The 16481-nt window shown below is 40.3% G+C and overlaps 1 protein-coding gene across 1 annotated transcript; it reads right to left on the bottom strand.

The window, feature by feature from the left end:
* Nucleotides 1-1374: 1374 nt before the first annotated feature.
* Nucleotides 1375-12483, bottom strand: RBP2 (retinol binding protein 2). The gene is made up of 5 exons (XM_033069296.1): nucleotides 12409-12483; nucleotides 9491-9616; nucleotides 6712-6890; nucleotides 3749-3850; nucleotides 1375-2054 (listed from the first exon to the last, which is right to left on the bottom strand). The coding sequence occupies exons 2-5, from the start codon at nucleotides 9561-9563 to the stop codon at nucleotides 2001-2003; spliced, it is 408 nt and encodes a 135-aa protein (XP_032925187.1). The 5' UTR covers nucleotides 9564-9616; nucleotides 12409-12483; the 3' UTR covers nucleotides 1375-2000.
* Nucleotides 12484-16481: the final 3998 nt, after the last annotated feature.

The following is a 16481-nucleotide window of genomic DNA, read 5'->3' as shown; positions in this document are numbered from 1 at the left end:
GTCAACTTTTATCAGGAGAAGCAAAGTCCAATTAATAAAAAATATTCTGACATATGCACTTCTATGCCCATCATGATTTAACTCCAGCTGGCAGCTATGCACCACAGAGCCATTCCCTGAGAAAACTCCTGGACTGAGCTAAAGACAGTCTAATGGGTGAAGAAAAAACTGCATGCACAAGCAAAGCAGAACAGGAGCTCCTTCACCCTTGCCAGGTGGGTGTTCAGCCATATCCAGGACAGTGGGGCCCATGGTTTGTAACAGCTGCTTGGGATGACCAAGGAATTTCTGGGGAATGCCATCCCAAACACAACAGTGTTCTCTCTTCCTTCTTGCAGATCTATATACTCAGCATGATGTTCTATGGTGAAAATATCCCTTTGGCCAGTTTGGGTCAGCTGTCCTGGTTCTGCTCCCTCCCAGCTTCTTGTGTTCCTCCTTACAGGCAGAACAGGAAGTCCTTCACTTAGAGAAGAACTACTTAGCAACAACTAAATCATCAGTGTGGTATCAACATTATTCTCATACTAAATCCAAAACACAGCTCCGTACTAGCTAGTAAAATGAAAATTAGCTCAGTCCCAGCTGGAAGCAGGATAATGGCCATGGCCATAGACGTATTGGTGCTGTATTAATCAGATTTTTGCAGATGTAACCTAGTTGTCAGCTGGGAGACTCTCACTCCTTTCCTGCCCTGAGCTATTGACAGTGAGTGGGCTGAGGAGCAGGTGGAGATGAGGAGAAAGCATATGCTCCTCCATTTCTGCCAAATCTTTTCCACATATTTTCTGTACTTCCCTACCACTGATCTGTTTAGCAGGTTTTCATTCCTCCCATACTAAACAGAGGATGGGGACCTGTGGACAAGAGAGAACTTAACAGTGCTAAACCTGATGTGCAAGTTTTTATATCTGAAAGGCAAGGTTGTAGGAAAGACAGTGTGTTTTATTAGAATAATTCATGTCCCTGGGAAAAAGCAGATGAGCTTTTGGGCATACATGCTCTTCTGGGGAAGGTGTGCACACATTTTGTTGAATAATAAAAGTTTCTACCTACTGAAGTAGTGCTCATCATCCACGGTTAGCTTAAACTTGCCTTTAGCAAAGAACATGAATTCTTTTGAAAAATCCCGAATAAAACTGAGAAGAATTGCATGGAAAAGACTTTTATTCTTATAGCCTCTGAATGGTGGTACAAGGTGAAGATTGCAGCATGCTGGGCACTCCTTCTGCACAGGGTACACACAGCCTGTGTACACTCTGCAGTGTCTTCTCACAATCCTAAATGTGCCTTGGTGTTCACACCATGGAGCAACTCTTCAGTGCAGAGTTTGCTTCAAACAGCAGATTTCTCTGCTGGGAGGGTTATTAGGCTGCCAGTTCTGACTGGAAGTTACAGCACTGTCATTGATCCATGTTAGGATCATACTGAGGAGCTGCAGCACCTCCCAAAGGCTGTCAGATATTTGTCAGGTGATAACCAGCAGCAGCTTTAGACCTGGGCCAAATTCAAGGGAACAGTCCTGCTGTGAAAGGACGTGTGTTGTGCTCAGTGAGGTGTTGCCTGAAACCATGGACTTAGTGATCCAGGACTAAATTAAATAGAAACAGCCCGGTGAATATCCAGTGTTACTCAGTCCACCCAAAGACATGATAAAACAGCACTGTGGGGACACAGACTGAGGTTGAATTAATTGTGACTGTTAATTTTCAGCCTTGCTGCTAATGGACATTCCTCTGGAAGTCTTTATAAAAATGTAGGGAAACATTATTTGAAAGGCAAGTACTTTTATTTAACTCCAGACTGAAAGGCAAAGGAATTTATGAGCTTTGTAACTGTTTGATGTTATTTCTATAAAATGTGTTTGTTTCCATAAACAGGCACATAATATATTCTCATAGAAGTGTCAAAGAAATGAAAATCTGGCTTCATTCTTCTTTTTAGGCAAAAGATATCAGCATAACATTGTGATGAAGATCTGGAAGATGTTCTGCTCCATTTTAGTTCTTCTTCTTAAATGTCTGATGGCACACCTGGTCCTCACATGTCAGTTCCTACAGTGTTAAAACAATTAGTAAGTATATAGTGATTGAAGTTTTATTTTGCGTATGTATCAGATCCCACCAGAAATTACTACAACTCAGCCACTGTATTAAAAACTTATGCCTATGAAAGAGAGAACAGTAACAGCAGGTATGCATCTCATGTTGCAGTAATTAGTTTTTGATACATGAATTGAACTCTAAGAAGAATAAACATGAAAAATGCATCAAAATTGTGCTTTACCTCAAGGCTTTTTTCATGCACTGTTATTAAAACAGCATACTGTAATATTTTATAGTTCATGTTATCTCAAAATTCATGAGATGCACTGAAACAAGGAAAGAAATAAAAAAAGAGGAATCCTTTAAAAAGCTGGTTTCCTTCAGAGGTGTGCCCAGCCATTTCTCAGGGGCCAGAACAAAGCACCCTTGCTGCCCAGGGCTGCAGGGACCTCTTAAAGACTGGCACAGTGCAATGCAGCCAGTTTGGGGGTGCCTTCAGGCAGCATTCCTGTGCCCAACAGGGCTGTGCAGGTACTGAAGCTGCCCTGGTGGCCAGCAATGGGCCAAACCTGCAGGATACTGTCTGAAGACTGCTGTGAGGATCTGCTCGGCTTTGTTTCCACCAGCCTCAGCCTAGATCTTGGTGCCAGCATGTAGAACCTTTTAGGTCAGCTTTTTAAGGTGTGTTCAGGCAGAGCTGGAGAAGTGCACTGGACAGGTGATGTTTGTTGGGTGGCACACTGCAGTTTTGAATTCCTGTCTTTGACTTTTCAGGCACAGAGATGAGAGCCACTGTGACTGCCCACACCAAGTATGTGTAAAGCAAACTTGTGAAGGAGCAAAGCATAGGGCAAACAATGGGCTCTTCTCAAGAATCTCTGTTCACCTTCTGTGCCATGCAGCACTGTCATGCCCATTTCTCAACTGCTTTCCCAGGGAACTCTGCAATCATCGTTACGAGAAATGGTAAAAAAACGAGTAGATGTGGCACTTTGTGATATGGTTTAATGGGCATGGTGGTGTTCAGTCAAAGTTGGGACTTCATGATCTTGCAGGTCTTTTCCAACTTTAATGATCCTGTGATTCTACAATATTATTATTTGAAAATATTTCTGCAATCATTTATTTGCTGATTCCCTGCATGGGCTTTTCTGGCCTCTCTTGGACTCACCACATCTATCTGTGGGCTACAGCTTGATACTTTAGATGTTTGAATTTATTCTTGAACTAGGAAAAAGTAATTGCAATATAGGTTTTTTGTGAGATCCTCTTGAATATTCAGGGATTTTTGATCTGTATTACAGCACAGTGTGAAAAATTTCATATTGCTTCATTCAGAATAGAGAATAACATTTTTCTAGCAGTCTGACTGGGGCTTTTTCCTCCTTTTCCCCCCTACCAGTAATTAGATAAGAATGAGAGTATGCTAGAGATGCAGTGTAACAGGAAGGGTTAAGAGCTAGAGGGAAGTGGACTGGAGCAAAAAAAAACCACTGCAGGGTTATGACTTAATTGAGAGCAGGTGGAAAGAAATTGAGCTTTCCTGAGTTGAAGCAGAGAGGGAATTTCCTTAGAGTTCAGAGATCAGAACTGTCTAAAGACCTTTGTAACTAGAAAAAAGGAAACAAATCCTTTGAAATGGAAAACCTGAGCCTATGCTGCAGCCTCAGTAATGTGCTGTGGGTCTGTGGAGCAGCCCTTACCAGATGCAGGATGTCTCCTTCAATCCAGTGTTTCCAGCCCCTGTTGTTCTTTTCACCTTTCTGAACACAGACCAGTTTGTCACCATCCCAGGTCACCAGGGTCTGCATGAATCAGATAGTTAACTCAGTTACATTAACTAGAAGTTTATGAACATATGAAAAGAAGTTTAAACAATGTGAATATACAATTACAGTTGCTTCCTATCATAAAAAAACCCCAAAGCATTTAAACAAAACCCAAATGCATTCAGGATGACAGTGTGATGAAGGGAAGCTTTTGCAGTGCTTTGTTGTCATTTCCATGTGTTTCTTCACATATATGAGTATCAAGTGTTCACACTAACTCGTGAATTGTTGAGTGTTTACAGCTACTTGTCCAATGTATGCAAAGTGCATTTTTTCATTGCTGTTTAAAGCCATTAATGAAAAAATTATAGGGTTTCATGAGTGAAAACTTGAGGGCTTATACTGAAAAGTGTAGTGTTGATACCTTTTCTAGCTCTGCATAAAGTAACAAGAAGAAGAGTACATTAATATAATCTCTCCAACTTGTTTGTATATTTTCATGTACTTTCACAAAGAAATGTAAAGAGGTGTGATCATAAGTTGGACAATGTGCTGTAGCTGACTCTGCTTGAGGAGACTGGTAGGACTTGGTGTTCTCAGGAGACCCCTTTCATCCTCAACCCTCTCCTGGTCTGGTGTGATTCAGTCTAGCAGCAGCAGACATTGTACTGGGTATGCTGACTTTTGTCCAGAAGCAGAATAACCCTCAGAAAGGAAAATTTCTCTTTACAGGCTGAATTATCTGTCTACAGATGTGCCATGGTACATTCAAAGCAACTTTGCTGGAATTGTTCTGCATTTGAACCATTGCCCTTTAGGGATGTATTTAATCATGTATCAGACAACTCCTTATTAGACACCATTTACAGTCCATGAAAGCTTAGTTATTATAAAGCTCCAAGCCTATTGGGAGCTTAATTCATTTTCTAGTTCAGCACTGGATGATTTATTTCTCTCATGAGGGAGCTTTCGTTTAATAATGAGACAAAACTCATTCAATTTCAGTTAATTTCTTTCTTATTTACGGAATTTTCAAGCTACATGCTCTTTAAATTATCCATGCCCTCTTTACAGTTAAATGTTGCCTACCAATTTTTTTACCTTCATCTAACTTTAAAGTGTCTGAGGCATTTTTTGGTTAATAAAATGACCAGAAAATACTTTTAGAGCAATTTGGAGAATAAGGGCATGACATGTGTCCTTTTTCCTTCTCCTCTCTAGAGAATGACATGATTTCTTTAGAAATGAACATTAGGCAAAAGTAATTAAATCAGGTAGGGTTATAAATGCACAAACCCTTCCTTCCTTCCTTCCTTCCTTCCTTCCTTCCTTCCTTCCTTCCTTCCTTCCTTCCTTCCTTCCTTCCTGCCTTCCTGCCTTCCTGCCTTCCTGCCTTCCTTCCTTCCCTCCTTCCCTCCTTCCATGAAACTAATGATCCTTAGATCCTCAGCAATGCCTTCAACTGATCTGAAGAGATGTGTGAGCAGTGTTGTTAAGCACAGACTTTGGCACAGGAATTTGTTCCACTCGGTGCCCACTGGAGGAGACAGAAAGAAAATTTAGATATTGGGATGTTCAGGATAATAAAAAAAAAATGAGTTTTATTCTTTGATGGCTTGTAGCTCTGTGAATGAGAAATAATTTTGAAAAAATCATAGGAATTACACTGCACAAAGTTAGTTTGAGAATTAAAAGTGATCCATGGTGAACAAACGTCTTCTGTTAAATTTGTGCCCCTCCAGTGAAGGATGATGAATTCAAATGTAAGCATGTCCTTCATGCTGCCACTTTTCCTGTGGAAATTGCCAAAACAAACAGGTCTTGCTGACAGAGAGTTTTGGTCTCGGCTTCTTAGAGTTTGGCATCTGTGAGCCGAGTGGCAGAATACAGGTGTGGAAATGAGCAGAGCTGATAAAGGAGTTTCAGTGAATGATGAAAGGGAGGAAGGGGATCCTGGATTAGAAAGGCTCCAACAGGGACAGCCAATGGAAATTTAAGATCTACTGGCCTTTCTCCATTTGAAAGTGTTGCTTAAGCATTTCAGGGTGAAAAGAAAGTAAAACAGAGGCACTGTTGATATAGAAACATGAAACTGAATTCAGGAAGTGAATCAGTGCTCGTATGTGTTCTTTTCCTCCCTGGCTTCTCTGAGAGAGCCTTGTTCAAATCCCCTGGGAGCTGACTGCCACAGGGGGTGGGCAGGGGCTACAACACCTGGTTTGTGCACCAAATGTCCCTGAAAGGTGTCTGAGCAAATGGCCACAGGTTCCTGGGCCAGTTCTGAGCTCAGGTTACTCCAATTATCCCCAGGCCAGTAAAGCTCTCACTGCTGGGGCTCCTTGCCCCTCTGCCCTGCCAGTGCCCTGCCACCTGAACCACTCCAAGCCTTGGCTCACATTTCATTCTTGCCCCTTTCCAAAGCTCCCCGAACATTAAAAGCTGAGTGCAGGTTTATTTTTAACAATGTCCAACTGTTAAACTGCCCAGCTGAGACTGATAAGTGCAAACCTAGCCATCCCAAAATGAAAACTTACATGGAGTCCTAAATTCACAGAGATGAACCCACTGTTTCGTTAAGGAGGATGCATAGGTAAAAATACAATTTTGCTACTTTCTAGATGTGCAAGGTGTACTGGAAAAGCTGGAAAAATCCCCCATACAAAAAACCTAATTAATGATTGTCCTCACGTATCACAGTAGCCATCCTGATTTGCATTTCTAATAAACACTTGTAGCAGGAAAGAAAACTGTCTCAGGATGCAAATTATTTCTGCTTTATAAAAATCCTCTGATGTCTGTAAAATATTGGGGTTTCACTGAATATATTCAGCTGATTTTTGGACCTGCTGGCTCCTGGAGCTGACTGTATAAACACATATCAGGTACCAGGTTTTTACCTTCACCACTCGGTTATCCAGTCCTTTGGTTTGCTCTTCAAACTCCACTCCCACAGTGTAATCCAGCTCATAGTTTCGCAAAGAACTGAGTGTTTTGGTTTTAAAATTGTCTCCATTTTGTACAATCTCTTTTGTTTGTTTCAAGTGTTTTGCAATCTTACGAGTTGCAAAATCAATACCTGCCAAAAACCAGAAGAGAGAAAATTCCAGTATTTGCTAACAAAAATAAAGCCCCACAGCATTTATATTTACACATTAAAAAAAAAGTGAAACATAGTTCCACAAATGGTGTTTTTACCTGTGACATTTTTCAGAGAAAAAGGTAATTTTAAATAAAAATTATCTTGTGTTTACAAGTACACTTTCAACTTGAGGATCTTCCACTGATAATAACTTTATTTATTAACAGGATATCCGTGGGAATGTTGTGAGCATACAACATACAACATACAACCAGGAGTGAATAGATGCTGGTGTGTTAAATCACCAGAATTTTTTTGAGAACGTGAAACAAGAGGGGCTATTAAGCCTGAGAGTGCCTTTTTGGCTGCACTAAAGAAGGATCTCAGGATAATGTTTCTTACCAGAGATTTAGCATGTTAGAATGGGTGTGTAATCAAGGGAGAATGGGCATGTAATTAAGAGGACCTGGGCATGTTACTTTTATGATGAACATATAGTCTGTGGGAGTTGCTTAATTATCTTAAAAGAATGAAAATTATATTAATGAAAAAAGAAGCAATCAAATAAAATCCTGAAATCCATTATTGTTTGATAGCAGATGTACAGATAAATTGCAGCTCAAAAGGAGACAAATTCAAAGTCAAAAGTCAAAAAAGTATCCATGTAGAGCATTTGACAGTTTCTGTTTAATATTCTGTGAACATTTTCTGCAGTACTGATCTCCTTAACACCCTTATTTTGGTCAGGACATGGACTGACATGGAAATGCACACAGCTGATGGGGACTGAGAGCATTGCAGTCACCACAGGAGAACATCCATGACCACGGTCCCAGCCTGTCCAGCCAACCCCTAATGCCAGCAGCTTCACCATCTGCAACAAAAATGTCTGACCAGCTGCTGGGGAATCTTACTATGATGCTGTATGCAAATGAAATCCCCTCCCCTGCTTCTGCAAGAGATTGAGAAATGGGATTGGTGTGCTGGCCATCCCCTGGGGGCTCCCCGTGGGTGTTCATCACTGTCAGCTCAGCAGTGCCACTTGCTAATGGAGCCCTTTTTCTTCTGCTAGATTCATTATCCTACTTGGGAAGCGCTAATCGAATTGAGTAAGAGGATAGGCTTGAAAAAAATGTGACTTTTAAACATGGGGAATAATGATCTTGTTCAGTATTTATATTCCAGACTTCTGGGTATATTTTATCTGCTGTGGTGAATTAAAGGTATCTCTGGGGCTGATTTATAGCCAGGCAACATAAAATTTAGTTCTCTCTGAGGGAAAAAATGTCTAGACCTCTAAAGAAATGCTATTTCTGTCTAATATATTGGTCTTGTAGCTCCTGAAGAAAAATCAGGGAGTTTTTATTAAAACATGGTTTTCATAACTGCATTTTGAACAATATAAGCACTAAAAATGATATGTAGTTCTATTATAGTAGATTCAAATACTTTGTAACATGTTTATGATAAAATCAAACTTTCTGACTTAAAGGGCAAAACTAATCTTTAATTAAAGTATAGAAATGTGTATGCATTAATTAAAAGGACAGATGAATTAAAAAAAAACCCTACAAAACCTCAGTGTGCTTTGAATCTGAGCATATTAATACTTAAAATATCAACAAAAAGTGAAATGGTGAGAAAAAGAGCAGAATTGCATCTTTTGTCTGCCCTTTGTCTGCCTTTTCTTTCTGAGAATCACCTACAGCATTTGCATCTTCGCAGTGATTTTGGTGCTGAGTTTTTTTGCTTTTTTACTGGCAGTTTTAAATTACTATAACTGATATTATATATATAACTTATGGTTTATATATGCACATATGCACAATAATCACTTCAATTAATGTGCATCTTTCTCCTGAAATTCAAGACATTGTCCTAATCATTCTTATTTTCAAGCATATTATTTATAGATGTCCCTGAAGTTATTGAGGTTTTTTTCCACAAATGCAAAAGCTAAAAACTATAAATAGTGAAACTTGCATTTCTCTCTTGAGAGTTAAAGCTTTGAGAAAATTGCAACTACTTTCAATTGTTGATGAATAATGATGAGAGTTTTTTTCATGTATTTATGTATTTCTTCTATTTCAATCCAAACAGATCAATAAATTAGGATTAAGGTTCTTTGGTTAAACTAGTAGAAAATCATTTAAAGCATCAAATTTTTCATGTCTGTATCATAACTAGTTCAAAGCACTATTTAAATAATGGCATTGTTGTTACTTTTGTGCTATAGAATATCTTATTCCTCTTTAACCAGATTGTGGCTCCACAGTTACAGTAAGAACATACCAGGAGTAAAAAAAGAGCTTCTAGATTTGAAAACCTGTTGTTTTGATAGGTTGCTGTTTCTTTTTTTCCCCACCTGTATCTATTTTTTTCATTTATCTAAATAAAAAAAAAAAATCTTTGGCTACAAGTCTTCATTTGTTTTATATATTTAGATCACTGCAATTTTAAGAACTTGATTTGTAATGTGATTGCCAGAAACCCTTATGCCACAATGTACATTACAGAAAAAGCTCATAAATTTTTAGAAGGATTCGACTTAGAATTAAACCATTTTATCTGGATTTAATTAATATTTTTTCATTTACCTAAAGCAACCATGTAGCCTTCAAAGTTGTCATTGGTCACCATTTCCCAGGTCCCATTGTAATCGGCAGGCATGGTGGCGAGAGCTCAAACCCAGCTTCAGCTCAGGAGGAGTGACTGGAAGCAGCCTGCCCAGAGAGGGATTTATAAACCTTCCCATATCTTTTCTTCCACTCAGGTTTATGATTTTGTAGATAATGCAGTTGAAGGGGCAGAGTGATAACCTGGAAACTTTGCTTTCACTGGCAAAGTTCAGTTGAACAGCTGGCAGACAAGAACACTTCCAGAAATAGGGAGTTATGCAGGATATGATTTTACATTGACCTTTGTAAAGAACTGCTGGCTATTATGGGATACCTTTGAAATATATTGAACACCGTGGCAAATTGTACTACCCAGTGAAAGTATCCAAGGTGAATTATGTTTTAGCTCCTTTCTACGTGTCACTTTTCCCTACAAAGTCGAGTCTTACATAGTTGACCCATCTAGAACTCCCATTTAAAGCTTATGGAAGTCTTGAATGTGAAACTAATGTTAGACAGGGCAGGAAAGAAAATATTCTTGTTCAAAATATTTTTGGTTTTGTTTGATTTTTAATATATCTGCCACATACCAATAGCTGAACCTATACCAACATATTTTTGCTGGTTTAAGTGCGAGTTTAGCAAATGTAAAGTAATTAAAAAATCAATCATAATTAGTATCAATCCTGCCCTGACAATGATTTCTTAATGCACACGTCAGTTTGCATTGGAAAGCCATTTTATACATTGTTGTGGAGAAAACCACGGATTTCATTTGTGCAGAGAAGCACATTCAGAATGGGTCAGAATGGAGAACGTGCAGTCAGATTTTTTTGGAATTTAAAGTACTAAAAGCAAATTAATTTAGGAAAGGGTTTTAAGTTATGTGACTTTAATCAGTCAAGATAATTTACAGATAGGTCTACAGTGACAATAACTGAAGTGACCAAAAGTCAAAAAGTTCTTGAACTCCTTGCCTTCCTCTCCTTTTTTTTTTTTTTTTAAGTGGGAATATTATTTTAAAAAATTCTAGAAAAAGTATTAAGGTGTAGATCTTCAACTCAGAAATAAGTATAGGGAACATTTACCGACTTTATGATTTCTATCCCTTTACTTTGATAAAATTTAATGTAAAATTCCACAAATGATGAAAATTTGTACAGGGATTTAGAAAACCTCCAAATCTAAGGAAAGTTGAGAGTTTCTTGCAGTTGAATTATTAAAATGCTTCAATTTAAGGAGCTAATTTAAGGCAAGGAGAGGAAGTATCTTGACCCGTACTTGTAGGACCCATGGAGAGGGTTCTGAGAGGGGCAGCAGGCAAAGGCAGGGGAGCTCAGTGACTGAAAGCCAGAGCCAGTGAATTCTGAGGGAATGCCCCAGGAAATGCCCTGGCTCTGGGGGCACTTTGTCTGCAGAGCAGTTCATCCAGGGAACCTGGTGCTCACTGGTGCCTTTACACAGCACCAGAACACTTTCTGAAATGTGTCTCATCTCAAGCACAATTTGTTGGGCTGATCACATCTACCACTGATGTGTTTGTTTCCACTCTAAGAAATTCTATATGAAACTCTATGAGTAATGCCACATTGAAATTCAAAATTAAATCCCTTTTGTTCTGTAGTGATATTATGCAATCCTTATGCAATAGTTTGATTTTGCACATCTTTGTGTACTTTCTCAGCCTCTGTGTTGCACCAATGACAATAATACATTATTACTATTTGCACATTTTATGTACACACACAAAGGTCCTGTAAAAATAAGAATGTGTCGGACTGAATGTCTACAGTCACCTCCTAGAACCAGAGCATGTGCTAGAAGCTCCAGGTGGGATATTTTAGATGCTGATTTCAGTTCTGATGCAGTTTACTTCCTGTGTAACACTTATTTTGGTAGGGTGGGGAAGAGACTGAAGCTGTATCATCAGAAATTAATGTCCATTAACAACTAATAGAGTAACAGAAGGTTCCATTGCTGCAAATATGCAGAGCTATGTACATTCTGAGAGAATTAATTATGACATAAATACATCCTTTGAATAAAATATCATAACTAGTTAGCAGCATAGACATATACTTGCACAGCTTTTCTCCACAGTGTTTTGGTTATGTTCATCCCTTATTAATTTTTACATTTTCCCCCCAGTATATGTATTTTCTAAGCATGTGTTTATCCATCATACTAAATCAGAATTTTGAACCTTTTCACGTAAAAACACCACTTGGAGGTTTACAGACACTGCATTTAACCAATCAGAGAACTGGCTAAGTTGGGAATTAATAAAACATGGAATATAGACTTGACAGAGTTCTGAGATACTTCATGAGCTTTTAAAGAGTGTTGTGCTAAGGTGCACAAAGAGAATATTCAGTTTATGAATCAATATCTGAGATTTAATGAGAGACAGTAAAACCTCCACCACAGTCAAACGCCTGCCTAAATTACAGGGTGCCAGGACACAGTACAGTGAGTCCTGCTCACACTATTGCTTGTATGGCCTGGCTGGAGAGTTCTAAGTCTCAGAACTGCCTTGCCAGTTACACTGACCTGCTTCTCAACAAAGTTTTAAAATTTTGACTCATCAAATTGTCACCTGAAATCTTAGAAATTATTTTTTGTGCTCTGTATTGATTGTTTATGTACTGCATACATGGAGACAAACTTTCAAAATGGCAAAACAGTCTTTCCTTCCCATAGAAAAGGTCTGAATTTGGAGAAATGAAGATAAGCCCTCTTCCAATTGTCATGACTGTCTTGTTCTCAGCATTTTTTCTTACCAAACCACTTGCTAAAAATGAGACACTGAGCTAATTTATTGGGCTTTTTTTTCAACACAGGGCTAAGATTATGGCCAGATATTGAGGCCTTGGACATAAAGCAAAAGATCAACTTACCTCTGCTAAAAGCCCAAGTAACTTTTCCAGTTTTCATTTATGTGTGAAGAAACAAAGATGGCATTACTTGCCTCATTCCCATGAGTCAGAATTGATTAGAGGTAGCTGGAAAAGGTCTCATGGAAAACACCCAAATGATATCTGTACGTGTGGAAGAGTCAGCAGCCATGGATGCTACTTCTAACACTTGCCTCCAACTCCTCCCATTGTATGTGACCTGCCCAGAGAAATTCTATCTGGGTGGGTGAACAAAGTTCAGCCTTTCTTGGTGTCTGGAAGAGCTGCAAGCGCATTCCGCTTGAAAAAGTTCTGTAAAGCACTGTAAAGCACAGAAGGCCCAGTCAAATGGAATTTTCCCTGTAAACTTTTGAAGAGATGGTAACATGCTTCCCACTCCGTCCTTGCCTCATTTAATTTTCCTTTTAAATTATCCAATGTGCAGATATAACACAGGGGAGAAGTGCCTGGTACTCCCCCGAGCAGCCTCTACACTTCTCATGCTTGACAACTGGGATTTTTGCCTGTACTTATCTGGTTGTTTTTTAACATGGGAATGTGGCAAACTGCATGAGTTGTTCTTAGCAACTGAATCCCCCTGAAGGATTCAGACAGAGGCAGCATGGTCACAGACACCTATTATTATTTTTAACTTGTTAGCACATGTACACTGGCTAGGTTTATTTTTCTTTTTTTAGAAAATTTACCACTTGCAATGTCTTCAGTGGTGGCTGCTGCTGCCAAAAGCAGTGCTGTCTCACAGGCTCTGTTCTGCCAACACCAGGAGTCACATTCTGAGCACCAAAAGTGCCCTGGAAGGAGGCAATAGGCTCCTTGTCCAGTGTGATGTCCTGCAGGCCTGAGCTACTCCCAGGGAGCTTGCAGGATGTGGCAGGAGCAGGAGGAGAGGGGTGCACAACAGGATCAAAAGGGGTGCAAATTCGGTGTGCTGGCCCACGTGGGGGCTGCCTTCCCCAGCACCATGGCACTGCTCTACCTTGGACATCCCTGCCTGATCCCAGGGATCAGGGAGCCTTTCTCCTGGGACAGGTACACCGAGTACCAGCAAGCCCACCTCAGTGCCTTGGAGCTGGAGGTTTGGCTCTTACTCCTGGGCTTTATTGCTTTGTTCAGCCTTCCAGAGCAGGAACGTAAGGATTCTGGCCAGTTGTATGCAGGGGTCTTGTTGCCCAAACAGGTATTTTTTGGTGTCAGTTCTTAGCTGATCATGCCAGAACAGAGATCTGCAGAGACAAACTTGTTGTTGACACCTAAGAGATGGGGGGATTCACTCATTCCGATCTCAGAACAGGAACTTGTCAGACACTTCGATGGCAAACCAGGGACAGGGTGCAGACACTGTGGAAGGATGAGGGTGTTGATGCTGGGTTGGGTTTTGCCTTTTTTTCTTTTCTATGTTCTCTGCATCCTTCACACATATACTTGTAACTCTGTCACGTATTGTATTAGTGACTAGTTTTAGTATTAGTTTTCCCAGTATTAGTATTAGTTTTAGTTTTCCCAGTACTTTTCCATGGCCTTTTCTTAAGCCGAAAGACAAAACAAATTCCAGAGCTCCAAGCCCCAGGAGGTACAAGGCTCCAGTACTGTCTTGGTTCTTCCTGGGAGCCAAAGCTGAGACCAACTCTTGGTTGTTCTAAATTTCCTAATTTCCCAAATTTCCTAAAACCTATGAAAATGTACAGTAATTTCACAACCATAAGGCGCACCGGACTATAAGGCGCACCCCCCGGGAGTTGGCAAAATTTGCAACTTTGTAGATCAGATAAGGCGCACCGGACTATAAGGCGCACTTTTTTTTTGCAACGAGGCTCCGCCCCCAGCTCCCCCTGGGCAGTTGCTGGCCGAGGCCCCGCCTCAACCCGGCAGCCATTGGCCCCTGGGCCCGCCTCCACCCAGCAGGGGCGGTACCGCGAGCCACCGGGTCCGCCTGTACCCGGCGGGGTTGGGCTGTGGCCGCTGCCCCTCCGTGCCCCTTCCACGGGGCCGGGGGGTGCCTCTGGAGGGGCTGTCCTGCCTCCACGGGGCCGGGGGATGCCCGCTGCTGCTCCGCCCCGCCTCCACCTGGCAGCCGTGGCACTGCCGGCTCCCCCCACAGTTCGCAGCTCTCACTTCCGAGTAGGCAAATTTCTGAGCTTTGTCCATCAGATAAGGCGCACCGGACTGTAAGACGCACTTCTGGGTTTGGGGGAAAATTTTAGTCAAAAGGGTGTGCCTTATAGTTGTGAAATTACTGTACTCATCCCTGCAGGGGTGGGCTTTTATGGACATCTTTCCATAACTGCTCCTCAAGGCCTTCATTAAAGACCCCTTTTTATTACCTCCTAATTTATATTCCTACTTATGTATTACCTCCTTACTAAAATTATCTCAGTTTCATTTCCAAGTTGGGAAAAAGGCAGCAGTGTACAAGGGGCACACAGAGTTCACAGTTATGCCAGATGAACACATTTTGTGTTTACTTTCAACTTCAGAAAGATGCACAAAATGTGCTTTAAATCACTCTTAGAAATAATTGGTTTTCAGCCATTGAGATTTTGTCTTTTTTCAGTCATTTCCATCTCTCTTACTTCATCTAATTTTGCAGATGGAGTTGGATGTAGATGTTACACATATTATTAACCAAGTCTTCCTCCTCTCTTAACTAAGGACTTCAGCTTAGGTCTTAGAAACTTCATAATGTCACTTGTGATGATGTTACTGAGTTTGAGAACATTAAAAATATAATCCAGTGGACTCTGCTGTCTTGAGAATTCATTTTAATTATGGTGGTTTACATTATGAAATATTATGCTCTAGAGAACTATTAACCAGTAGATAAAACTGACCAACCTTGATATTCAAAACAAATGGGGAATTTTGAAACCAGAAAAACTGAGTGGACAACATGGTTTGGTCAAGGTCATGAAAGAAGCCACCAGGCAGAGCAATCAGTGAGCAGAACCCTTTCTGTTCTCCACTAAAGACTGCTTCCTTCTGGGCTAACTCTAACATGAACTCCCTTCATGAGCTATGCATTAATATCTGTAACTGTAATCTATAACTTAATTGTATTTATTCTGTGGCAAAGTTTCTAATTGCAACTGCCACTTCTTATCTTTATCAGGTAAAGGTTGTATTACTTAGACATTGAACTGGAATACTGATGGATGGATTTTGAATTAAAAGAATCAATAGAAAGGAGTCTGAGGTTTTTTCTTTGATAATTCCATGTCAAGCACAATTTAGCTACGAAAATGTGTATCTGCCTGACCATAAAAGCTGAAATGCCATTTTAATGCAGGGTCTCATCCATTAGAAGAACGTTTTGAAGGATCAGTTTCATCAGACAGAAACAATTCTCTTTACCTCGTCTCAATAACACTTTTTAGAGATGCTTTCAAGTATCTTAGACCTCAAGTTTCCACATGACTCGTGATAGCATTCAATGATAGAGAGATTTTGCCTCCAGTTCTAGAGTCCCAATGAAGACAAAAACTTGTACCAGCCACTGCAAGTAGTGCACAATTTTGGGTTCACTGTGGCCATTCAGAAAAAGGTTAGAACTGTTCTTGTGTAACCTCAAGGACTTAACAGCCCAGAAGGGCTGTGAACTCAGTCCAGAGCTGTTGATGGAAATAACTAACACCCACTAACCCACACTAACACCTAGCCTGTTTTCCTTCACTGTGCTGCTGTCAGTGCACAGCAGCTGAGATTTTCCATTCCAGGAAAATTCCTGGATAGGTGATGTACCTATTTCCTGACTGCTTTCTTTTTGCCATAAATCACTTCTACTGCTTCAGATAGAAAAAAATACCATCTTAGAAAGCAGTAGCAAATCAGGGAAACTGATCCTGTGCTACTGCATCTCTCTTACAATGTCAAGTAATTATTTCCTGTTGATTAAGGGGTGCTCTGTGCAGTAAATCTCATGAATTCGCTCCTCTCACAGCACTGTACAGTTAATTCCTTTCTCTCTGCATCTCCAGCTTCACAGCAGCACCCCTTCTGTGGGAAAGGCTCTGGTTTGAGAAATGAACCAGTGTTTAACTCTCCAAGACATCCTGGAACAT

Source organism: Catharus ustulatus, chromosome 10 (genome assembly GCF_009819885.2).
Source record: "Catharus ustulatus isolate bCatUst1 chromosome 10, bCatUst1.pri.v2, whole genome shotgun sequence".
Classification (NCBI taxonomy): domain Eukaryota; kingdom Metazoa; phylum Chordata; class Aves; order Passeriformes; family Turdidae; genus Catharus; species Catharus ustulatus.
Note: the sequence above shows the minus strand (reverse complement) of the source record. Positions and strands in the feature narration are given on the sequence as shown.